The 27,314-nt window shown below is 35.0% G+C and overlaps 1 protein-coding gene across 7 annotated transcripts in view; it reads left to right on the top strand.

The window, feature by feature from the left end:
• MAP4K5 (mitogen-activated protein kinase kinase kinase kinase 5) overlaps positions 1-27,314 on the top strand; it is a 108,115-nt gene that overhangs the window by 41,599 nt on the left and 39,202 nt on the right. For all 7 annotated transcript variants that reach the window (XM_073997356.1, XM_065548786.2, XM_065548787.2 and 4 more), the window contains 9 exons: positions 167-231; positions 3,384-3,439; positions 9,680-9,727; positions 9,817-9,859; positions 10,787-10,859; positions 17,255-17,386; positions 19,389-19,451; positions 21,873-21,954; positions 23,209-23,325. In XM_073997356.1, coding sequence (XP_073853457.1) covers positions 167-231; positions 3,384-3,439; positions 9,680-9,727; positions 9,817-9,859; positions 10,787-10,859; positions 17,255-17,386; positions 19,389-19,451; positions 21,873-21,954; positions 23,209-23,325 — 679 coding nt within the window. The remainder of the gene's footprint in view (positions 1-166; positions 232-3,383; positions 3,440-9,679; positions 9,728-9,816; positions 9,860-10,786; positions 10,860-17,254; positions 17,387-19,388; positions 19,452-21,872; positions 21,955-23,208; positions 23,326-27,314) is intronic.

Here is a 27,314-nt window from a genome sequence, read left to right as displayed (position 1 = left end):
TGAAATTAATGTGCTTTTCTGTATATTATAGCAAGATTGCGTGGCAGTTTCCTGTTGCACTTTGCAGTCCATCCTGAACCTTGGTGTGCTAAAGAGTGAGAGCCTCAGAGTATTTCAGTGATTGAGGATTACTAGCTAATACAATTTTCTTTCTTTTTCATATTAGTCGGGAAAAACTATGGATTTGTATGGAATACTGTGGTGGCGGATCACTTCAAGATATTTACCATGGTACTGTTAATTTGACTTTACATTTTAAACAGACTTTGGTTTTAATGATTGTTGTTTGGTATTTCCAGTTAACCACGGATATTAACAGGTAGACTTACTATTTTGCATTCTTCTGTTCCCGGAGCACTGCATAACAGAAATTGATACTTATTTTTTATTGGTTAGTCAATTAAACTTGCCTGAGCCTGAACTGAGAAATGCAAAAGTATTTATATAATCCAAATTTTACTCTTTAAATATAATCTCTAGGGAAGTGTTTTATCTACAAATGAAACTTCCTAAATTTCCTTGTAAAAAAAAATTGAAATGCAAGGGGTAACTCACAGAAAGGAAGTTACATGTCTGTCTTAATAACTTAATCTGCTAACCAGAAAAACAATTACAATTTGTAATATTTTTGTATTAATATGTATGTTTTAAAGTTTCGAGTATTTTATGTAGTATTCCTTTAATTTAGGCAGTTTTCTGAGCTGAATTTGACATTACATTCTAATACTATTTAGAAAGTTTTAGTTTTGGCTCTACTGTTTAGCTTTTAATTTGTTTTGTTACTGCTGGCAATTTCTTGAATTTCTAGAATTTATGAGACTAAATGTAGATCCTTATAATTTTTCTTCTCCTTGTTTAACATGGATATGGGATAGTAAAACTCCCATTGCAGCTACTCATTTTATAATTCATTTTGAAGAATTATGTGAAATATTTTTAAAGTTTCTATGCTGAAATCTTTATATTGGAAACCTTATCAAATTTTAGTTATGCAGTTTACAAATGCAGCCACAGTAGATATAAAAACAGAAGTGCTATTTCACTTCAAATAATAGGTTGTAACTACAGAGCTTAGTTTTAAAATGTCAATCAATAGAGCAGTGGTTAAATAAACTACTCTTCAACTTGTAATATGGAATACTGTGTGGCACTTAAAAAGATGAAGTTACTTCGTAATTATTGATCTGGGTATATATCCCTAAGGCTTGTTTTTAAATGGAAAAATTGAATCATGAAAGAGTATGTATAACATACTTGGTCATACTTAGGCTTTTAAAAATTATGTTCTTATAAGTATAAATATACAATGTAAATGTATAGCAAAATGAAAGAATACCTACCAGTTGATTAAGTCATTACCACAGGAGAGGGAAAGCAGAGCTCAGAAGTAAATTTTTAAATTATAATAAAAGCTTATCAATGTAGTACTTAATTATCAATTTTAAAATGTCATAATTATCTAATTTTGTCACAACAAATAATCCATAACAACAAAAATTCTGATGTCTAAACACTGATCACTACGTCTTTATTAACAAAAATGTTTAACATCACATAACTGTTACAAATACACAAATTATGATGATTCAGGCTATCTCTTATGCATATGGATTTAAAATTCTCTGTGCCACTGGATTTAATTTTTTTCTATGATTTTTATAAAGAATTGCTATCTTCTCATGCATGCCTGTAATCCCAGCACTTTGGGAGGCCGAGGTCAGGAGTTTCAGACCAGCCTTGCCAACATGGTAAAACCCCATCTCTACTAAAAATACAAAAATTAGCTGGGCGTGGTGGCAGGCACCTGTAATCCCAGCTACTTGGGAGGCTGAGGCAGGAGAAATCACTTGCACCCGGAGGCAGTGGTTGCAGTGAGCCAAGATCATGACACTGCACTCCAGCCTGGGCGAGAGAGCAAGACTCACATAAATAAATAAATAGCTGTCTTTTCTATGAAAAGTTTTTATTCAGTAATTGTAATTTTTATCCATTTACATTTTTATAAAATGAGAGCACTCTTATGACTATATGGATAAAATCAAGCTATATAGCTGGCTCTTTTTTTTTTTGCAACTTCTAAGTTTAAAGAATAGCTTTGAAACATTAATTTTATTTTTTCACAAAATTTTGACTTTCTCTTACTAAACCTGATATTTGTTGAATTAAATTGAACCTAAGTAGTACCCATCCTGGTAGTTAGTATACTAGATAGCATAATAATCAAGAAAATCTACACTTATAATTAGATGTTGCTAATAAAGTGACTTTTCTTCTTTTACTACTATTTATCATGTTACTGAGAATCAGAAGTTTATTTTCCTGAATAGGTAAAGAGAGCCAGTGGTTAAAATATGCAGTAGAATACTTCTCTAGGTGAAGAATACCCATGATTACCTGATTTGGTTTCACTGTCAGCAGATACCACCCCAGAATTACTCTCATGGTATTGAAAGGCATAGTCACAAAACCTCTGGTTGAGTTCTTGAAATAAGAAGAATTTTATATTTCATATTAGGGAGAGATCTGGTTGCCAAAAGTGACATGGTTATTTTTTAAATTCTTAGATAAGGTACTAGATCAAGCCTCTCTGTTTTGATAGGTGTGGTAAAGAATTATGCTGAAGAAATAGCATCTTGATCTTTAAAAAAGTATATGATGCCTTTTTATATATTGGAACAGTCAATCTCTTTATGGTTCTCTATTTCTCTGTAACACTAATTAGTTATATGTATTTCTTCATTTTTGAAAAATTATTCAGGTTTGCTTTCTATAGACCTTCCTATGATGCATACCACTATGCTTTGCACATGCGTGCTTAATATTTTCACGGACCAAAGTTATATGGAGTTAAATCTTTTATTTTTAAAGTACATTTGAAAAAATTCTCAGTGTTACCTTTCGTTTTTGTCTCTTGATGACAAAAATAATACATCGTCACAATCAGAAGAGAAATCATCCAACTATATAAATAGAAGTTGTTTTATAATAGTTTGTCTGTTTTTTTTTTTTTTTTTTTTTTTTTCCGAGACTGTGTCTCGTTCTGTTGCCAGGCTGGAGTGCAGTGGTGCGATCTCAGCTCACTGCAACTCCCGCCTCCCTGGTTCAAGCAATTCTTCTGCCTCAGCCTCCCAAGTAGCTGGGACTACAGGTGCGCACCACCATGCCCAGCCAATGTTTGTATTTTTAGTAGAGACGGGGTTTCACTGTGTTGGCCAGGATGGTCTCCATCTCTTGACCTCGTGATCCACCCGCCTTGGCCTCCCAAAGTGCTGGGATTACAGGTGTGAGCCACTGCGCCTGGCCTAGTTTGTCATTTTTTAAGTAGACTGTTTTTAATCTGTTAGGTTTAATTGTATAACATTGTGTTCTCTTTTTCTTTCTAGTTACTGGACCATTATCAGAATTGCAAATAGCCTATGTATGCAGAGAAACTTTACAGGTACTGTATTTTCTTAATGTAGTTAGAAAGGCAATTCTAAGTTGACAATTGATAACTATAAAATGATAGTCTGTCTTAAAGAGAAAGGGAAAGGGTAAAACAAAATGATTTTTCTGTTAATCTCTTATAATTCTGTAAAACTAGTTATTTTTCTTTCATGAATGAATCACATGAATTCATTTAAGCTGATGCCGACATATACAGTGATCATATGTGGACTTCCACTTTGATGCTGATGCACACCATGGTCATGTGAGGTATTCTGCTTTATAGCACTTGGCCCTCAGTTGTGTAAATTGGTTTTCAAGAATGAATCACCAAACCTCTCAATTGTAACAAGTTGTCTAAGTGTTCTCTTCAAGTTTATGGCAGTAAAAGGAATCTCTTCCATGAGACATAGGGGCTTTTACTATTTCTCTTGAAATAAAATAAATTAGCACAGCATTAACCCAAGGCATTATCTGAAAACCCTAGTTCTATGTGATATTAACAGGTGTTAATGATAGCAGAATCTTTTTTTGTAAGTTTGGTTAACATTGCATTAAACAGATTTCTTTACTTCAGGGCCTGTGAGAACTTTAAGTATGCTAAAATAGGTTATGAATATTCAATAAAGATATAGAGTATGTGGTATTTCTCCCAATTTGTTTATTTTTTTCAGTGCCCTGAAAGACTACTCACTGAGAAAATTAGTAATTAACAATTTTGTTTATATACTTTAAGGCATTTAAATTAGGAGGAGGGAATAAGTAGTAGTGATTGTGGTTTGTATTTTTGTAATTTACAACTGATAATTGTTAATTAATTCTTCTATCCCTACATTTCCTAGATTGTGTAGTTTGTTTAGAAATGAAATTGATAGTCTATGCGTTGTTCTTTCATCTTTTTCAAAGTGGGAGAGTGGGCTGATCTAGGAAAAAGTTCTAGTCAGTTTTGAAGAGTTGGTTCCCACATGCCTTAAAAGACATAACCACTGCCAAATCTTAGAGATAAATCAGATTAATTTATCTGACATATATATATTTATATGTAGAGAGATGTATAATATATATGTATATATGTGTGTGTATATTCCTGTAACATTTGCATAACATAGAAACCTACTTTATTGTATCTACATAAAATACAAACTTAATCATACACTCGTAGCAGGGAATTATTGACAAATTCATTTTCTTTGTATTTTAATTTCCAGAGTTCATTGTTTCCCTAAGTATTAAACAAAGTACTGAGTGGAGGTAAAAAATTAAAAAAAAAAAAAAAAACAAAGTTCGATTTGTACTCTGGCGCTGGTTTATGACCTTAACCATTTATATAGTTCTAATTCCCAAAATACAATGCTGCACTGCATAACATTTCGGTCAACAGTGGGCTACATATACAACAGTGGTCCCATAAGGTTTTAACACTATATTTTTAGTGTACCTTTTCTATGTTTGGATATGTTTAGATACACAGTAATTGCCATTGTGTTACAGTTCCTACAATATCAGTACAGTAACGTGCTGCACAGATTTGTAGCTTAGGAGCAGTAGGGCTATACACATACCCTAGGTGTTTAGTAGGCTATATGTATATACCATCCATGTTTATGCAAGTGCCCTCTATGATACTTGCACAACAAAATTGCCTAACAATGCATTTCTCAGAATGTATGCATCCCCATTATGTAATGCGTGAGTATATAAAATGAGGCTTATTTGCAAGAACATGGATGGAACTAGAGATCCTTATGTTAAGTGAAATAAGCCAGGGACAGAAAGACAAATATCACGTGTTCTTTCTTATTTGTGGGATCTAAAAATCAAAACAATTAACTCATAGACATAGAAAGTAGAAGGATGGTTACCAGAGGCTGAGAAGGGATTTGATATGGTGGCGGGGGAAGTGGGGATGATTAATGGGTACCAAAAAAAAGAATGAATGAATAAGTCCTAGTGTTTGATAACACAACAGGGTGACTATAGTCAATAATAACTGAATTTTATATTTTAATATAACGAAGAGTGTCATTGAGTTGCTTGTAACTCAAAGGATAAATGTTTGAGGGGATGGATACCCCTTTCTCCATGATGTGCTTATTTCACATTGCCTGCCTGTACCAAATAAATACCCCATAAATATATACCTACTATTTACCCACAAAAAATCAGAAAATTTTTTAAAAAAAAAACCTAATATGAAGCTTAGGAAGGGAATACCTCCAAGATTATTTCCAGTTTTAAAATTCTATTATGCAGATAAACTTCCATATCTGGTCAAAATTGAGTAACAAGAAGTAGATTTACCATGCCACCCAAAACAATCAAATAAAGTAGGCAAAATATATGAAACAGTGATTTTCAAGAAACTGAACGTCGGGTAATGAAGGACAGTGAGGCCTGAAAAATAGGAAACAAATCAAGGAAGCCATATAATTGCCCCAGCTTATGGCCTTTGGAAAGTTTTCAGGCCATGGTATAGGGAGAAGGAACCCAGGTGGGGTCCCAAGCCAGTTAGAGTATTTAAGGTAGAGTATTGGAGAGTACTTCAGAGTATTGGAGTATTTTTGAAAATTCAAAAATATACAGCCCTAACAAAGTAAAATGTACAATGTTGGGTGTCTTCTCAAAGATTACCAGACAAGCAAAGAAGCATAATAAAATGAAAATCAGTAAAACCAACCCGCACTGACAGAGATGCTAGAATTAGCAGACAAAAACTTTAAAACAGTATAATAACTGTTTAAGATGCTTAACAAGTTGAGATATGGAAGGTATAAAAAAGGCCCAAGTCAAACTTCTAGAGATGAAAACCACAGTGTCTGATGGAGTTAGCAAAGGACGAAATTAATAGATGATTAAATATTGCAAAAAATGTATATTAGTTTGAATTTGAGGGCATAGAGATGGAAAATATTCAGAATGAAACATGGAAAGAAAAAATAATTTTTTCTAAATGTAGAGTATCATTAAACTGTAGGACGATTTCAAATGGCCTAATATGGATATAATTGATGTCCTTGAAGGGACAACAGAAAAAAAGGGACAAAAATGAGGGGAAAAAAAAAAAAGAACAGAGGGACAAAGAGAAAAAAGGAAAACGAAAGAGAAAAGGGAGACAAACTGAAAAGGGGAGATGGCTGAAAATTGTCCATATTTGATGATAACTATTTTTTTTTTTTTTTTTTTTTTTTTTGAGACGGAGTCTCGCTCTGTCGCCCAGGCTGGAGTGCAGTGGCCGGATCTCAGCTCACTGCAAGCTCCGCCTCCCGGGTTTACGCCATTCTCCTTTCTCAGCCTCCCGAGTAGCTGGGACTACAGGCGCCCGCCACCTCGCCCGGCTAGCTTTTTGTATTTTTTAGTAGAGACGGGGTTTCACCGTGTTAGCCAGGATGGTCTCGATCTCCTGACCTTGTGATCCGCCCGTCTCAGCCTCCCAAAGTGCTGGGATTACAGGCTTGAGCCACCGTGCCCGGCTGATGATAACTATTAATATGAACCCACAGATCCAAAGTGCTCAACAAACCCTGAGCACAAAAAAAAAGAAAAAAAAAAAACATGAAAAAAAAACTACACTAAGACACATGAATCAAATTGCTTATTTGGTTAGAACATATTAGAAGAGTTAAGAACAGGACTCGTGATATACAGAAGAACAAAGACAAGGAAGATTTATTGTTAGAAATGAGTGAGAAGACAGTGGAAAATCTTTAAAGTACTGGAAAGAAATTGTCAACCTAAAATTCTATTCCTAGAGAAAATCTCTTTCAAAAACAAAGACAAAGTAGAGTTTTTCAGACTTACAAACACTGAAAGAACAAATCACCAGCAGACCCATCCTACAAGAAATGTTTAAGAAAGTCCAACATTATGCTCAAAGAAAATGCTCATTGGAGCATTTTGTATTTTCTATTTTCTGATTAGGGATGCTTAACCAGTATATATTCTGCAAGTACTAAAAAACGTGAAATCTGGAATATTTCTGGTCCCAAGCATTTTGGATAAGTGATATTCAGTCTGTACTTACAGGGAAGTTTATAGCAATAAATAGAAACTCTCAAATTAATACCCTCAGCTTCCACCTAAGAAGCTAGAAAAAGATGAGCAAATATAATGCAAAGTAAGCAGAGAAAGGAAAAAAAAAAGATTAGATTAGAAATAAAAGAAATGGAAAGGAGAAAAATAGTAATAGAGAATATTGATGAAATAAAAATCTGATTCTTTGAGACAAGCAATAAAAATGATAAACATCTAGACAGATTGATCAGGGAAAAAAGTAAAAAGAGAAGAAACAAGTGGTCAGCATCAGAAATGAATGATGGATGTCAAGACAGAATTTACAGATATTAAATAACAAGACAGTATTATGAACAGTATTATGCCAATAAAGCCTACAACTTAGATAAAATGGGCAGTTTCAACAAGAGATAAAAACTACCAAACTCACTCAATTATAAGTAACCTGAATAATCCTATATGTATTCTCACAAAGAAAACTCCAAGCCAGATGGCGCCATACAGTCAATTCTACCAAACATACAAGAAAGAAATAATGCCAATCCTATATATACCTTTCTAGAAAATTGAAGAGTGAGGAATAACTCCCGAATCATTTTGAGTCAGCATTATTCTGACACCAAAATTAGACAACAATCTTACAAGAGAACAAAACTACAGACTAATGTTCTTCATAAACCTGGGTGTAAACATTAAATATAAAAGGTTTAGCAAAGGTAATCCAGTAATATATTTGAAAAGTTAATACATCATAAACAAGTGGAATTTATTCCAGAATGCAGTGTTGGTTTAATATCCAAAAATCATTTCATCTTAACAGCTAAAAAAGAAAAACCACATTATCATCTAAATACACACAGAAAGGGCATTTAGCAAAATCCAGCAGTCATTCCTGATAAAAAATTCTGAACACGCTAGGAATAGAAAGGAACTTGGTCAACCTGATAAAGGGTACGTGTGAAAAATCTATGATAAAATCATACTTAATGGTAAAAGATGGGATGTTTTTTCCTCCAAGCTCACTCAAACAGAGTGATGAAGTCTGCCTTTACTACTTACTTTTCAACATTGTCCTAGAGGTTTCAGCCAGTGCAAAAAGAGAAAATAATGAAATAAAAGGTATCTGGATTAGAAAGTAGGACGTATAACTGTCTTTATTCACAGACCACATCATCATCTAAATAGAAAATGGAATAAAATCTACAAAGTAGCTACTAGAACTAATAAGTGAGGCTAGAAAGATTGTAATATTCACTACCAATAAACAAAAATCAATCAGATTTCTATATACTAGCAACGGACAATCAGAAATTGAAATAATACAACATATAATAACATAAAGAATATGTTATACATTCTTAGGGGTAAATATGATAAAAGATGCATAAACTCCTGCATACAGAAAACTACAAAACTGCCAAGAGAAATTAAAAACCCAAATAAATGGAGAACTATACCATGTTCACAGACCAGAAGACTCAATACTGTTAAGATGATAATTCTTTACAAATTGATCTATAGATTCAGTGCAACTCCAATCACAATTTGAGAAGGCTTTTTATTAAAGAAGTTGGCATGCTGATTCTGAAATTGCTGTGGAAATGCAAAACACCTAGAATAGTCAAACAACTTTGAAACCCTGATCTATAGTGCCAGAAAGCAGATCAGTGTTTGTGAGGGTTGTGGGGAAGAATGGGAAAATTATAAAGGAGCATCACATAAGGAAACTTTTAGGGGTAATGAATATGTTCGGCATCTTGATTGTGTTTAGTGAAATATTTCTGATGTTTATCAGAAAATAAATTAGAAATCTTCAGGCCGGGTGTGGTGGCTCACGCCTGTAATCCCAGCACTTTGGGAGGCCGAGGAGGGTGGATCACTTGAGGTCAGGAGTTGTGAAACCCCACCTCTACTAAAAAATACAAAAATTAGCCAGGCATAGTGGTGCATGCCTGTAATCTCAGTCTCTTGGGAGGCTGAGGCAAGAGAATTGCTTGAACCCAGGAGATGGAGGCTGCAGTGAGCCAAAATCGCTGCCACTGCACTCCAGCCTGGGCAAGAGTGTGAGACTCTGTCTCAAAAACGAAAACAAATCTTTAAAATATAGTAAACATTGATTTACTTACCTGGGTTTTTTCTCCCCAAAATAGACAGTCTAGTTATTCGATAAGAATTAAAGTAGAAAATTTAGGAGTCACATTTACAGTTTTGCTGATACTTTTTTTTTTTTTTTAACTTTTAGGGTCTTGCCTATTTGCATACTAAAGGCAAAATGCATAGAGATATCAAAGTAAGTTCATTTAATACATTTAAATTGCCAATTCTATTGGAAGAAATTTTATGATGCTAATTTAATAGTATTTGTATTTTTTGTTCTAGGGTGCTAATATTTTATTGACAGACCATGGCGATGTAAAATTAGGTATGTTAAATTTTTATAAAATTTTAAATGAGAATTAACATTATACACGTTTCATTTTCATATCAAGAGTCGCAATAATGTTTAACTTTTGATCCAGTAATTTTACTCCCAAAACTCATTTTAAGGAAATTAAACCTAAAGTTGGAAAATCCATATTCATTGAAGCATGAACGATAATATTACTTATGGTAGAAAAAATGCAAACATAAGTCTAGCAATAGAAAAACTGTTAAACTGTGATAAATCTGTTCAATCATTGATATCTATGAATTTGTAGGAGTAAAATCTGGTGTGTTAAATGACAAAAATGGACTGTATATTTATTTAGTATTTTACAACCACGTATTTCTATGTGTTATTTTGTTTGTTTTGAAAGAGATGGTCTCACTCTCGTCCAGGCTGGAGTACAGTGACTCAGTCATAGCTCACTGTATACTTGGACTCCTGGCCTCAGGCGATCCTCCCACCTAATCCTCCCAAGTAGCAGGGATTACAATACAATGATGTTTAACTACAACACTTAAAAAGTTTATACATAGAAAAAATGACTGTAAAAAAAATAGTACCAGAATGCTATCCTTATTATATTAGGATAAAAGGAATATAGGTGTGTGTTTTTCCCATGTGTTTTATTTTTTATGCTTTTTTTCTCTTTTTCCCAAATTAACTTCATTGTGTATATAATAAAAATATTTTTTGTTAACTTCATTCTTAATAAAGTACATTTTCATTCTAGTAAAGTGCCAATAAATTTTTTTTAATAAGTGTGTTGTGAACTAAGCAAGAAGAGATTTCGGTATTCAATTTATGTACATTTTTCTAACATTAATATTTGAATTATTAATACTGCCATGCCTAAGGGTGAAAGTAAAAATGTTGTTTGATGTACTGTAAAGAACTAAAATTTTCTGGTTTTTTCCTCACCAGCTGACTTTGGTGTGGCTGCAAAAATAACAGCTACCATTGCAAAACGAAAATCTTTCATTGGCACCCCTTATTGGTAAGACATTACTGTGATTGAATTTGATCCATTTTCATTTCTTCATGGTTTAATGATCATCCTCGATACTTGATAATAGAAGTGATTATTAAAAATAGGGAGATTTGTGTGCTCATTGATATTATCATAAGTTCTGGTTGGGTTAGGGAACTTTGATGCTTATATTCATGGTGCAGCCTTCCCTCTGTTGAAGTGTTAATAGTTTTCACTATCTATATGATTTTATATTGAGAGGACTCTTAGGTATGAAATTTTCAAAAGATTTGCCTCCTGTAATTTTCTTACCCTTTCTTCTGGCATTTATTCTATTTTAATCTAGGACTTTTCTACTTTATTTTATTTTAAGTTCCGGGGTACATGTGTAGAATGTCCAGGTTTGTTACATAGGTAAACATGTGCCATGATGGGTTTGCTGCACCTATTGACCCATCACCTAAGTTTAATCTAGGATTCTTCTTGCTGGTTGTTAAAACTCCTACATCCTACCTACTATTAGTCTTACCAGCCACCCCACTCTTAGTGCATTCCACTGATTACTGACAAAATAATCTTTCTAAAACACTGCTTTCATTATTGACAGATGATAGAAATAAAAAGCCTCATAACAAAGCCTTAATATTTAAAATAGTGAATGTTATAAAGGTGACATTTACAGTTTGTGTGAAAGGTTGGATTCTTTTCTTTTTTTTATCTTCTTTTTTTTCTGAGACGGGGTTTCATTCTGTCGCCCTGGCTAGAGTGTGGTGGCACAATCACAGCTCACTGCATCATTGATCTCCCGGAGCCAGATGATCCTCCCATTTCAGCCCCCGAAATAGCTGAGACTACAGGCATGCAACATCACAGCCAGCTAATTTTTTGTAATTTTTTTTGTAGAGACAGGGTTTCATCTAAAACTCCTCGGCTGGTCTAAAACTCCTGGTCTAAAACTTAAGTGATCCACCTCCCAAAGTGCTGAGATTACAGGCTTGAGCCACCGTGCTTGGCCAATTTGGATTCTTTAATGGGCAGTGTTTGGATAATTTATTATTTGAAAATAAATTTAAGTAGCTCTGTACCTCATACCTGATGTCAAAAAATGGTATGTGGAAATAGTTAAGTATAAAAATGAAACCAAAAGAGCCATCAGTAACTATCTGCTTTAAGAGCTGAGGAAGCCTTTCTGGCCATAAAGCATAAAACCTTAAAAGGAAATGCTGATAGATTTAACTGCATGAAAATTTAAAACTTATGTATGTCCACCAGCTTAAGCAAAATTAAAAGGCAAGTAAAAAAACAGGAAATATTGTCTAAAATATGCCAAACTAGGTTTAATATTTTTAATATGTAAGTTCTTTTAAGTCGATAAAAAGAATGTCTCATTAGAAGCAATTAGTAAAATAATACATATTAGGTATCATAAAGTATGATAATGGATCACAAGAAGTTACAGATTTCTTTTTTTTTCTAATACCAACTCCATTAGCCAAAAAAGTGGCATAGACTTATTTGTGTCAAAAGAGAGTATTTTTTCCATAAAAAAGAAAGGTAGAATATATCTAATTGGTGAGGCGTAACCAACACTTTTCACATGAGGCCAGTAAGAAAATCCCCAAAATTAACAAAGACTCAGTTTTCAATGACACATTAATCACAGACCAATTAAAAAGCTACATAAAAATCTTACCTACATATTAGAAATACATTTTTAATTCATCCATACATAGATCCAACAACCTTTTAGAAATATAAAGAAAAATTTTTATTAACTGACAAAAAAACACTACATATTGAATTCACTTAACTGTCACTGAAAGGGTGTCTACAGAATTCTCACCTCAATATTTTCATGGAAAATAAGTGGAAATCAATAGTCCAGAGATCCTCATTAAGAATGAGCCACTGATAAACACAATATGTTTTTAATTTGTATAACATTTCATTCATGTGCATGTTTTGAGCATTAGTCAATGTTTAATTTGCATCAGGCTTTCCAAATTAAACTTATAAGATTTCTTTTCAATAGGCATTCTCAGATGACTTTTGAAATAATTATTAAAATGGAAACTTACCTGTTTTGCCAAGTACTAGGATTTAGATGAAGAATACATTCTTATAAGATTCATCTCCAGTGTGCACATATCATGTGTCTTTGAATGTACCTGGGAGAAACAAAGGCATCCCCACATTCCGTATGTTTACAGGGTTTTTCAGAAATGACCTCTTTCATGTCTTCGTCTAGAACTGGAAACACTGAGGACATTACCACATTGTTTACATGCATATTTTCCCCCCAATATGAGTTTTTTGTATTTTCAAAGGGAAGTGGCAAAAATACATGCCTTCCCATATTCCTTACATTCATAGGTTTTTCTTCAGTATGAGTTTTTTAATGTGTTCAAAGGGAACTGGAACATGCAAAGGCTTTACAACATTTCTCATATACATATGGTTTTTCTCCAGTATAATTTTTTTCATGTTTTCAAACATAACTCAGATAATTGAATGTTTTCTCACATTCCTTACATTCCCAGGATTTCTGTGAAGTATAATTTATTTCATGTTTTACATACAGAACTGGAATATCTGAAGGCTTTATTGCATGTCTTACAATCATAGGGTTTCTCTCCAGTATGAATTCTGTCATGGTTTCAAGGTAGTTGAAACGACTAAAGGCTTTACCACATTTTTTTTTTTTCACCTTCATAGAGTTTCTCTCCAGTATGAGTTTTTTCATGTGTTCGAAGGGAACTGAAATGTCTGAAGGTTTTACCACATTTTTCATATTCATAAAGTTTATCACTAGTATGAGTTCTCTCATATGTCTGAAGGCAACTGAAACAACTGGAGGATTTACCACATTTTTGACATTCATAGGGTTTCTCTCCAGTATGAGCTCTTTCATGTCTTCTAAGGGAACTGTATTGATTGAAGGCTTTACCACATTTTTTATAGTCACAGGATTTTTCTCTAGTATGTGTTCTTTCATGTCTTCACATGGGGCAGAAATGACTAAGACTTTACCACATTTCTTACATGTATAGGGTTTCTGTCTAGTAGTATTTCTTTCATGTTTCTGAAGGGAACTAGAAAGAAAAACTCCCTTACCATATTTCTTACATGTAAAAGATTTTTCACCAGTATGAGCCCTTTGAAAGCAACTAAGACAACTTAATTATTTCACATATTCCATACATTCATAGGGTCTCTCTCCAGTATGAGCACTTTTGTGGTTATGAAGGTAACTGGAATATCCAAAGGCTTTATCACATTTATGAGATTTTTCTCTACTATGAGTTCTTTTATGGTTTTTTTTTGTTTTTTTTTTTTTTTTTTTTTTGAGACGGAGTCTCGCTCTGTCGCCCAGCCCAGGCTGGAGTGCAGTGGCGCGATCTCGGCTCACTGCAAGCTCCGCCTCCCAGGTTCACGCCATTCTCCTGCCTCAGCCTCCCGAGTAGCTGGGACTACAGGCGCCCACAACCGCGCCTGGCTAATTTTTTGTATTTTTAGTAGAGACGGGGTTTCACCGTGGTCTCGATCTCCTGACCTTGTGATCCGCCCGCCTCGGCCTCCCAAAGTGCTGGGATTACAGGCGTGAGCCACCGCGCCCGGCCTCTTTTATGTTTTTGAAAAGAACTGCAGAATCTCAAGGCTTTACCAAATTTCTTCCATTCATGGGGTTTTTCTCCAATGTGAATTACTTCATGTCTTTGAAGTAAATAGGCAAATGTAAATGTTTTCTCATGTTTCTTACATTAAGTAATGGCCTGCAGGTCATGGCTAGGGGCATGCAGCCCCTACAGACTTCTTTGTTCCTTCTTTGCTCTCAGTGCTTCACTTGACTAACCTAAAAATATATATATTCTGAATAATGTTTCCCTTGATGAACAAATTAAATGACTTTTTTCTATCAAATTGGAAAATGTTTGGAATTATGGGCATACTTGCTATTACTAAATATTTGGCAGTGAGAGTAGAAATTGGTAGAATAGGGGTTAGGGAGGAAGAGCATCAGGAAGAATAGCTAATGGATGCTGGCTTAATAGTGATACCAACATGATGGGTTAATCTGTGCAGCAAACCACCATGGCACACATTTACCTGTGTAAAAAACCTGCACGTCTTGCACATGTACCCTGGAACTTAAAAGTTGAAGGAAAAAAAAAAAGAAATTGGTAGAACAATTTTGAAGCATAATTTGATGGTAATGTTTATCAGTAACTTTAAGCAATGTTTATCTTCTTTATTCTCAGTAATTCCACATCTATTAATTTATTAGGGAGGCATACAGATTTATATATGATAAGCTTTATCACACTGTTTTAATGATAAAAATTGAGGGAAAATAATATATAACAGGAATTAGTTAAGGGAATTACATTTATTCAGTTCAGTGGAATAATATGCTACTGTTCATGATATGCTGTTAATTTTAAAAAGCAAGACTCCAAGTAGTATATGCAATATGATAACATTTTATAAAAGGTGTGTGTGTGTAAAAATCATGGATGAAAATATGTGAAACAGGAGCTCTCTTTGAGTGGGATCATGCTTAACTTGTTTTCTTCCATATTTTTTCACATATTCCAAATTCTTTTCAGTCAACACATATCACTTTAACGGGAAAAAAGCCTCAATAAGTATCAGTTAAATAAAAGTTAAATGAAGATATAGGTGAGTTAGATAACCTATAGGATTTCCTTAGTCACATCAGAGTCCCTCACTCTCTATGACTGTCCTTTTTGTGAATACTCTTCTAGTCTAAATTGTCTATTTTTTGTACCCTGACTGTATCAGGTGAAATACTACTACTTTAGCTTTCTTTACTGCTTCCCTAAGTTACCATTTTTCTGTGTTATCTTAAGCTATCCCCATTCTTAAGAGGGCCACGCTCTCTACCATTCTATAGCTATGGCCAACTGAATGAATACAGTTTCCCCCTGAGCCAGGAAGTGCAACAGTCATAGTCAACTTGACATTCTGGTTAGCCACCACCACTAACTGATTCCAGTGGGTAGAGGAGATGAATCCTGTTTGCTTTCTCTGGGCTGCACCTCAGCCTCTTTCCTCTGTGAAACTTGCCTTCAGTTATCTTGCTCCATGGTGATTGTTTACTTCTCCTTACTCCTATATCCATTATTATGTTTGTAGCACTTGCATATAGTACACATCTACCTGTTCACATTTTTAGTATACATACTTTATATCCTAACCACACTTAATTTGAGAGACAGTGTGTTAATATAACTTTTTATAGCCTAAGTACATATAAAAGCAACTTGTCCCTTGTGGATATTCAATTCAAATTAATTGAAGTTAAGTTAGTAAATGTTTGAAAAGATAAAAGAATATTTCCCCTGAACAGTATCATCTACACTTTATAACTTCAGATGCCTTCTACAATACTGATTCCCAAACATATAACTCCCCCTTCAGTCTTCTGCATATTCAACAGTTGTTCAATAATAGCTCTATTTCAATATCCACAAGCATTTCCTCCTCAGATCTATATCTTAAGTTAACCCCTTTCATTCTGTTCCCTCTGCTACTGTCTTTGAAAAGTTCTTGGGGGTTTTTTTCCCCTTGTATTTTTGAAACAGACCTCTAACATGTCTGCCTGACTGGCTTCACCTGATTTCACACTATCCTTCATCTTGCCATGAAGTTTTAGATTGTTTGCCCTTGTAATTAAATCTTTCATTGGGTCCCCATCATTTTCATGATAAAGTCTAACCTTTTTTGTTTAATCAGTAGATGATTTATAATCTAGCCTCTACTTCTGAGATTTCTTGTCCAAATACTTTCTAGACTTTCTCAAACCATGTGTTACTTCCTGTCCATTACAGACTTATTTGTAAAATAAGATAAAAATGAATGTATGCATTTGGACAAGCATAAATGCTTACTCTCCATTTCTGTATTTACTACAGACTGGTAGCCAGCAATGTATGGCCCCTTATCAGTTTGCAGGTGATACATTGAGCACTGTCGTGTCAGGTTTCCTGGTCTCCCTAAATCTGTACTCGTTTCCTCTCACTGAAATGTCCAGGCTCCCCACCTTACTTAGAAGTCTCACCTCCTTTGGGAACTTTTCTTTGACCTTCACAGGGATTTAAGTATTCTTTTTCTTTTTGCATATTATATAACAAGATTCACAAAAACAGAAACTAAACTAAAACAAGATTTTTCCTTAGAACATAAACATTCAGAGGAGGGCATTCAAGATTCTTAATTAGTTTTAAAAGTGTGTATGTGTGTGAAATAGAGATTTAAGCCTTTACTTAGTAATGTTTCTTCTTTTCTGGTAAACATGTCTCAGCCTCCTTCCCTTCAACAAGCCAGTGATTATAACAGGAAGTAACAGATTCAGATCAATATTTAACAACAAAAATGTTGTATTCATTGATTCCTTCTAGGATGGCCCCAGAAGTTGCAGCAGTAGAGAAGAATGGTGGCTACAACCAACTCTGTGATATCTGGGCAGTAGGAATAACAGCAATTGAACTTGGAGAACTTCAACCACCTATGTTTGATCTCCACCCAATGAGGTGTTCTCATTATTTATAATTATCCAGTTATTGATCAAGTCTATGGGGAAAGTGAAATGCTGATAACTCAGCATCAAGCTCATTTTTAAGAATGAAAAATAGTAAAGGTGTTGTAAGGGATTTAGGGATAATCTCATCCAAAACCTATTGTGGGCTAGTCCGAAGATAGTTATCTCAATTCATTTTTCACAATTACAGATCAAGCTCCTTGTTCTGCTCTTCTTCTCCTTCTCACTACTGTACTTGATTAGTCTTTAAAATAAAAAAAAAAAAACCTGTCTTGTATTGCTGCTCCTAAAACAGCATAAGAGTAAATTGTCCACACTGTTTGAAGCTTTTCCATAAAACAAATTTCCCTTAATAATCGCACTAGGATATGACAGTTAACATTCTTTTAAGACTCTTTGAGTCTTCCTGTTCATTCTTTTATCAATTCATCTTTTTTTTTTTTGTCCTATGTGGAATTATAAGTAAATGATAGAATGCAGATGAAACTTTTCTAGTTATATTTGATTTTGTTTCTTTTTATTTTGTCGAGGAATAACGAAGAGGTGTCTGTGCTGAATATAATTATCATTTACATTCTAGGATGTATTGTCTCAGAAAAAAATATTTGAGGGCTTCTGAAAAGTTTTTTGATACTTTGAAGGAAAAGATAGATTAGGCTAAAATTGACACTTTAAAAATAAATGATATGAAGCTAAAAAAAAATTAACAGAATGGTAAAAGTGTTTTACTAACATAATCGGCAACTGATTAATATATACTATATAAGGAAATCATTCAAAGACTACAAGAAAAAGATAGATTAAGGTTTATGAGCAAGTACCAGATATGGGAATCTATTTGACCTCATAAGCAGCTAAAGATAATATATATTAAAAGATACCTACTTTTAGCTAGAATGCTGATAAGTACAGACCTTTTGGAAAACACTTTGATGTTATTTATTAAGGACAATACAAATGTTTCAGTGATTCCACTGTTTAGGGGATTATACTTCAGAAATAATCTAAGAAAATGCTAAGAATTATGCATTTCAGGATAACAAGGGAAAAAATCTAAATATGTAGTAGTTGATCAATTGCTAATCTAATTATTTAGCAGTTAAGGGGAGCGGTTACATATATATGAACCAAAGCAAAATGGAAAATTGATTATTAATGAAAAAAATTATAAATACTAATGTAAATATAATGTAATTGGTAAGCATTTAGATAAAGACTAAAAACATTAGAAACTTTTTAAAGTTTAGAAAATGTTAAATAATAGAATGGTGGGAATATAGATTTTTTAAAATTTTTCCTTTGAATCATTTAATTTTTAAAAAGGAAAAATGTATTTGTTATGCTAAAAAAGAATAAGGAATTTGCTTAGAAACCTGGGATTTCTGTAGGAAATGCTGAAATAGAGCATTTTAGAACTTCTTAAATCCTCTATCATACTCCCCCCATAGCCCAAAAGAAAATGGGTCACACGTGAGTTTATAGACAAAGTTCTCTTGTAGATTGGTTTGTGTATTTAATATACCAAGAGAATATGGGAAACCATTGTCCAAAAAAGGAAAACAATCAGGAAATGGATATAATTTGCCTGTACACCCAAAAGAAATATGGAGCCAGTCTTTGGTTAAATATGCAACCTAATGTTAGGGGAACATGTCATCTCTATGTATTAGAGAGTTATATACAATTATATAGACATGTGCTTAAGATATAATATGGGTTACATATGTAACAGTATAGTAGGAAAACTCTTTTCCAGTGTTTGGTAGGTTTGCTTTGTGAATAAGGGCTTGTTGGAAATTTAAAAATCTCCTCTGTAGTCGAGAAATTTTTTGTAGGCTTATAAAGTATTAAAAATTTAATTTCTATATCCCATAGTAGTTTTTATCATTGCCCACTTATGTGGTAGTCTTGTATAAATTCATTACAGAGTATTCATTCTAATTGTTAGATGTAGTAATTTTGATATTGTTCTTTAACTATAATTTTTATTTCAGGGCTCTCTTCTTAATGTCAAAAAGTAATTTTCAACCTCCCAAACTAAAGGACAAAACAAAATGGTGAGTTAAAGAATATATGTTTTATAGAATTTTATAATCGAAAGGGGTGTAGATTCAGTTCCCATATTTTATAGATAATTAAACAGAAGTTCATAGACATTAAGCAGTTTTGTCAAAGCTACACAGCTGATTTGCTTGCAGACCTATGGCAAGGATCTAGATTTATTTTCTGATATTTCTTTTTTTTTTTTTTTCTTTGAGACAGGATTTTGCTGTGTTATCCAGGCTGTAGTGCAGTGTCATGATCATAGCTCACTGCAACCTCAAAATCCTGGGCTCAAGAGATCCTCCCTCCTTTGCCTCCTGAGTAGCTGGGACTATAGGATGTGCCACCACACCTGGCTAAGTTTTGTTTGTTGTAGAAACAGGGTCTCACTATGTTGCCCAGGCTGGTCTCAAACTCCTGGCCTCAAGAGATCCTCCCACTTCAGTCTCCAAAAGTACTAGGATTACAGATGTGAGCTACTGTGCCCAGCCCAGTGTTTCTTTCTTTTTTTTGGAGACAGTGTCTCTCTCTATCGCCAGGCTGTAGTACAGTGGCACAATCTTGGCTCAATGCAACCTCTGCCTCCCGGGTTCAAGCGATTCTCCTGTCTCGGCCTCCCAAGTAGCTGGGACTATAGGCATGTGCCACCACACCCAGCTAATTTTTGTATTTTTAGTAGAGATGGGTTTTCACCATGTTGGCCAGAATGGTCTCAGTCTCTTGACCCTGTAATCCACCCACCTCGGCCTCCCAAAGTGCTGGGATTACAGGCGTGGGCCACCTCACCCGGCCCAGTGTTCTTTATAATCCAATATTCTCATAAAATTCAATACTTTCTTAGCTCTTTGGCAGATTGGGTAAGAAATGTGGTGAGGAAAGAATTAGAAGTGAATACATGAAGATTTTGAAGAATCATCTATTTTTGCCCTGTATTCCTTTACTTCCATTAATTTCACATTGACTTTCATGGAAGGTGATATGAAAAGGGTTCCCAGATACCATGACACTTAAAATCAGTCTCTGTTGGTTTTTCCCTCTCTTCCTTCTGTAATACTCAAAATGTTTATTACTTATTTTCATCTTGATCTCTTCTCTTACAAAGTAAAGCAGTTTACCTATCTTTATAGTCCAAAAAGATGTCATCAATTGGTTAATACAAATTAAAGATTATTTTTCTGGTAATATCTTCCCCATGCATTTAATAAAAGAAGCCGTGTGAGTAAGTTTCCGAATTCTTAAATTCTGGAATTCTTTATCTAGATTACATGGATCTTTGAGGATTTGTGAGCCCCCAAAATTCTGTATGTATATCCATTTTTCTGAGAAGACAGTCTATAGCTTATTTCAGATTCTAAGAGGCCCCTCCCCACAAACAGGTTCTCAACCACTGCTTTATGTTTCTGTAGTCTGTCTTATTTTATTTAGGACTCCAGCCATTCTGGGGATGATGACAGGAAAGAACAGCAAATCACACTGTGTAGAGAAGGGAGTTTATATTCTGCTGCTAACAGTATTGACACTGGGTCCTTCCTATTTCCTGTTGCCCTAAGTTCCTAGACATCTGGAACTGAATGGTTTTATGGCAGAAATGACTGATATTCATTCAGGAATGAATGAATGTTCGCTATAAATGCTAAATTCACAGTCAGATTTCAGAGCAGTTGTTACCATTGGAGAATCTTTGCCAGTCCCGATACTGTCTGACTCCATGTTATCTCTGTCACGAGCCATCAAATGCGATATAGTGATTTGATTTCTCTGCACAGAACTGGTGTGTGGTTGTTGTCATTGCTGATAAATATGGTTATTTCATCCCTTTAGTTCTTGTCCATTCTCTCCAGTGGAATCTTGGCAATGGTAGAAATACCTTTTTGTGTCATTTATCAATAATCAAAATGTGATACCTTTAATTTATGTCTTCTCCCTTTCCCCACTTCATCAGTGAAGGTGGCAGAAAACCCTTCTGGTTGCTAAAATTGCTCCCTCCTCTTTGCCTTTTTTTCTAAGAAATTAATTAGTCTCTTTGGGATTTAAATAGTCTCTTATATTATCCCGTGCCTGCCTTTTGTGCCATCCAACTCTTTTGGTATAGCACAACATTTACATACTAGGTAAATTATGCAATGAGAAAAGGACATTTAGACTCCTAAGTAGTACCTAGAAAAGTAGGTCATATATAAATGATACAGCCTATCCATTTCTGATTGTTAGTGTAATTTTTATGGTTGTATATTACTGTTCTGTTACTTAATTGTATTTTATTTAAAAGACAAAACTGACACAGTTGTTTCCAAGGAATATATTGTACTTTAACTAAGTGGCCCAATAAAAAAATCATGGTGTTTTAGACTTACTAACTGTTCCTAAGTTAATGTTATTTACTAACACCAAAATATAGTAGTGAAATATTTTTGTACATCTCTTTTTATTTGAAGGTCATCAACATTCCATAATTTTGTCAAAATAGCACTAACCAAAAACCCAAAAAAAAGACCAACTGCTGAAAGACTTCTGACTGTAAGTCATTGAAATTACAAGGGGATTTCCTGTAGTTGTAAATTAGACATATCAGTAGAACAAAAGTATTTAGGTTTTTAATATAAAAATGTTAGCGATCTCTTACAGCAGGGGTCAGCAAACTTTCTGTTTTTTTTTTTTTTTTTGGAAACAGGGTCTCACTCTGTTGCCCAGGCTGGAGTGCAGTGACACGATCTCAGCTCACTGCAACCTCCACCCCAGCTCCCCAGGATCAAACCATTCTCCTGCCTCAGCCTCCCGAGTAGCTGAGATTACAGGCACATGCCACTACCACCTGGCTTATTTTTGTATTTTTAGTAGAGACAGGGTTTCACCATGTTGGCCAAACTGGTCTTGAACTCCTGACCTCACGTGATCCACCCGCCTCAGCCTTCCAAAGTGCTGGGATTACAGGCATGAGCCACCATGCCCAGCCAGCAAATTTTCTATAGGCAGTTCACATAGTAAATATTTTAAACTTTGTGGGCCATACAGCGTCTGCCACAACTACTGAGTTCTGCCATTATAGCCCAGAAGCAGCCATAAACAGTTGTACACATGTGGGTATAATTTTAATACTCAATAAAACTATTTACAAAAAGAGGCGGTCAGTGCACTAGATTTTCCCCATGGGCTGTAGTTTGCTCACCCCTGCCTTAGAGAAAACTTTAAAATGTTGCCCTTAGCTAAAATGAATTACATTTCTTGGCTTCTAATATGAATGTATAGAATACTCTGCATATGTGTGTGTATAAAACACTTTTATATTAGAAATAGTCAATGATTACAACAACCTAAGAAAGCTTTACTGAAATGCCAGTATTCAATTATATACGTCTTTGTACATTAACATAATTTTACAGAATTAAATGTATGCAAATATAGGATATACATGCTTTTTTCTTATTGTGGTTATGGACCATACCACAGTATTCATTTGCATCAGTATAGTGATATGAGTAATGAATGTCATTGATATAGCCATATCTAATCTATATAATTTTAGAACTTAATATAGATTAGATAACTTTACAAAAAGAAATTACTTTCTAAATTTACAAAGGCTCTTCAGTTTTATATAATATGTAATTATGGATTCTCTGATGAATATTTTTACTAAGACAGTTTATTTATATTAGTAGACTCCCATATACTTGTCTCTGCTAGTTACCGAATGAAAAAATGAAGATAGCATTTTCTTTAAACCATAGACATAAAGGCATGCTCATGAAATTTCATTTTGTTTTCTTTTAGCACACTTTTGTTGCGCAACCAGGTCTCTCTAGAGCCCTAGCGGTTGAACTGTTAGACAGAGTGAACAATCCAGATAATCATGCACATTACACTGAAGCAGATGATGATGACTTTGAGGTAAGGAAGTGTTTGCAGTCTCATAGTTGAAAACAAATGTTTTATAAGGCCTAAAGTTTGCTTTTTTTTCTTTGTTTTCTGAGTCCATCTTTTCGCTTAGTTAAAACAGGCTTAGCTACAGAGATTAATAGTGTAAACTACACCTTTCCTGCACATAATTATCAGTTGATACTTTTTTTATCCTAGTTCTCCTCAGAACTAGGATTAGTTCTTAACACAGTCTCTTTTTATGTTCTTAGTTTGGTTAGCCTGAAGTTTTGGTAGCTGAGATTGAAATTAGGTGTCCCTCTGCAGCAATGCAGAGGTGCTTTCCCTTTTGGTGATTGCCCTTTTCTCTGGACCTCAGCTTCTGTAGTGAGTTTGATCTTTCTATGGGATATATATAAAGAACATCTGTTTCCAAGGAAATAAAGGTTTTAAGAGCCTTGCTTTCAACTAAGGGAAAAAAAAGCATAGCCACAACACATATGCGTATTATTTTTTCTGAAAAAGACTTCTTAGAAATCCAGCTGCTCATTTTTGTAGTTGAATTTGTATTAACAGAATACAAATAATTTTCAAGAATGAAGCTGAAGTTCCTGTTGGAAAATGTTATCCTTTTCAGTATTTCAAAACTATTATTTCTTATATAATTAGTTGTAGGGCTATTCATAACTATGCTTGCCTTCTCTGAAAACATTATAGAATTATTTTTAATGTATTTTCTTTTTTCTTTTTTTTGAGAGGGAGTCTCACTCTGTTACCAGGTTGGAGTGCAGTAGCACAATTTCGGCTCACTGCAGCCTCCGCCTCCTGGGTTCAATTGATTCTTCTGCCTCAGCCTCCTGAGTGGCTGGGACTACAGGCTCCTGCCACCACACTCGGCTAAGTTTTGTATTTTTACTAGAGACAGGGTTTCACCATGTTGGCCAGGATGTTCTTGATCTCTTGACATCATGATCCACCCACCTCAGCCTCCCAAAGTGTTGGGATTACAGGCGTGAGCCACCGTGCCTGGCATGTAATGTATTTTCTATAACAACACAACTTGTCAGGAAATCAGGAATGAGAGACTTCCTCTTCATTAACAGGTATCTACTTATGACTGTATATAGCACAACTATATTTTTTCACCAGTCTCTTTCTCTCCTTGTGTTCCTTCTTCTCCTTTTATGATTCTATTTTTTTCCTAAGTTTTTCTGAATCTGTCTCTTCATGTCCTTTTTAGCCTTTATTTCCCTTTTATCTCTACCTTCACTAAAGGGAATTTTCTATTTCCTGTTCTTCAGTTTTAAATTATTTCCTATAAATATCATACTATGGGCCAGACACTCCTGTAATCCCAGCACTTTGGGAGGCCAAGATGGACAGGTCACTTGAGGTTAGGAGTTCAAGACCAGCTGGCCAACGTGGTAAAACCCTATCTCTACTTGAAAAAAATACAAAAATTAGCTGGGTGTGGTGGCAGGCACCTGTAGTCCCAGCTACTTGGGAGTCTGAGGCAGGAGGAGCTCTTCAACCCAGGAGGCAGAGATTGCAGTGAGCTGAAATTGTTCCATTGCACGCCAGCCCGGGCAACAGAGTGAGACTTTTGTCTTTAAATAAATAAATATTATAGTAACTACTAGCACTCATTGGGTACTCAGTGTGTGCCACATGTTACGCCAAATAATTTCTGTGTTAACTCATCTAATATCAAAACAGTCCTTTGTAGTAGGTACCATTAATATCCCTGTTTTATAAATGAGGAAACGAGGGACAAAAAATGGAAGTAATTTGCCCAGCATCATATGGCAAATAGGAAATGGAACCAGGATTTAGATCCAGGCAAACTCCAGAGCCTCCTCTCTTAGTTAATACACCATCATATCTATGTATGTATTTAATAGAAATAGTCATTAAACAGTCTTTAAACTCCAATCTTTATTTCCCCATTGCCTGGTGTATAGCATAATCCTGTCATGTCGTGAGTACCCAGTGAATATTTAGTGGAATGTTAAATGAACTTGAAGTGGAAATATTAAATAAACCAGCCATACATAAAATTGTTTTCTACTTGAACCACTGTTTGCAACTTGGGATTAATAAGTATTTTAATTGTTTAAAGATCCATTGTTTAAAGAAAGTAAAGTTATTCTTGCATAAATGTAGAGTTAGATATTACTCAATTCTCCAGTTTGCCTTTCACTGGTTATGCAAATAACCAAACACCTATTTTTTACCACATTTTGCTGGGCTTCCCAAATCTACTCTACTTTCTGAATTCTCTATTTCTGTTTAATGATGTCACCATACTTTTCAATTCTTGAAATGCAAAACCATGTGCCAGGCAGTTGGGGGCACAATGGTGTATGAGACTAACATTATCCCTGCTTTTATAGTGCTCATAGTATAGTCTCAAAGGAAATTCAGAAATACCGATGACTAATTTACACATGTGATGGAATGGGAGGTAAAAGGTGCTATGGAGGGATATTATAGGGGCAGGAAAAAACTCACTATTGTAGAAGTGACATTTAAGCTGAAAACCTGAAAGATAAGTCAGAATTCGAGGAAGAGAATAAATGTAAGTGGCCTGAGCAGAGGTGTTAATAACATGTTTGAAAGCCTGGTGATAAGGGAGAAGGCACTGTACATAAGGAACTAAAGAAAAGACAGTCTGGGTTGGACGCGGTGGCTCACATCTGTAATCTCAGCACTGTGGGAGGCTGAGGCAGCTAGATCACTTTGAACTCAGGAGTTCAAGACCACCCTGGGCAACATAGCGAAATCCCATTTCTACAGAAAATACCAAAAAAATTAGCAGGGCATGGTGGCACACGCCTGTAGTCCCAGCTACTCAGGAGGCTGAGTCTGGAAAATCGCTTGAGTCTGGGAAGCAAAGGTTGCAGTGAGCCGAGATCACATCTCTGCACTCCAACCTGGGTGACAGGATGAGACCCTGTCTCAGGGGAAGAATAAAAGAGAGAGAATGAGAGAGAAAGAAAAGTCAGTCTGACTAGAGCAGAAAATAGGGAAGAAGGAAGTGATAGAAGATAACGATACAGAGGTAAATACCGTCTATCAAACTGTGTTTAAAATGTTGGGCTTTAGTCTAAGGGTAGTAGAAAGCCATTAAAGGGTAAGGGAGTGACGTAATCAAAATGTGTATTTTTTAAAGATCTCAGTGACTTCAGAATGGTGAGTTCATTACTGAAAACCTGTTAAAAGACTGTTGAAATTATACGAGATAAAAATAATGGTAAACTAGGATGGTAGAGCAAGGATGGAGAAAAGTGGATTAATTTAAGAATTATATGAGAGAGTTAATGATTGGATGAAGACATGAAGGTAAGGAATAAGAAAAGAATTACTACCAGATTTTGACTTGAGCAGTTGGATAGATATAACCATTTACTAAGATAGGAACACTATGGTAAAATCAGGCTTGGGAAGAAAGATGAGTTACGTTTTATACTGAAGAAGATGTTGCATAGAGCTTCCAAATGGAAATGTCTAGTAAGGCGCTAAATACGTCATTGTAGCTTGGAGAGAAAAGTTTGGATTAAAAGTACAGGTTTGAAGCTGGGTATGATGGCTAATGCCTGTAATCCCAGCAGTTTAGGAGGGCCTAAGGTGGGAGGATCACTTGAGCCAAGGAGTTGGAGACCCACCTGGGCAACACAGTGAGACCCTGTCTCTACAAAAAAATTTTAAAAATTAGCAAGGCTTGGTGGCGGGTACCTGTAGTCCCAACTACCTGGGAGACCAACGTAGGAAGATCACTTTAGTGCAGGAGGTCGAGGCTGCAGTGAGCCATGATTGTGCCACTGTACTCCAGCCTGGGTGACAGAGCAAGACCCTGTCTCAAAAAAATAAAAGTAAATAAAATAATAAAAATATAAATTTGAGAGTCATTAGATACACATGTAGTTGATGCCTTAAGAGTAAATGTGGGCCGGGCGCAGTGGCTCAAGGCTGTAATCCCAGCACTTTGGGAGGCCGAGACGGGCGAATCACAAGGTCAGGAG

This window comes from Macaca fascicularis, chromosome 7, assembly GCF_037993035.2.
Source record: "Macaca fascicularis isolate 582-1 chromosome 7, T2T-MFA8v1.1".
In the NCBI taxonomy this organism is placed as follows: domain Eukaryota; kingdom Metazoa; phylum Chordata; class Mammalia; order Primates; family Cercopithecidae; genus Macaca; species Macaca fascicularis.
This window is presented reverse-complemented; position numbering and strand designations above follow the sequence as displayed.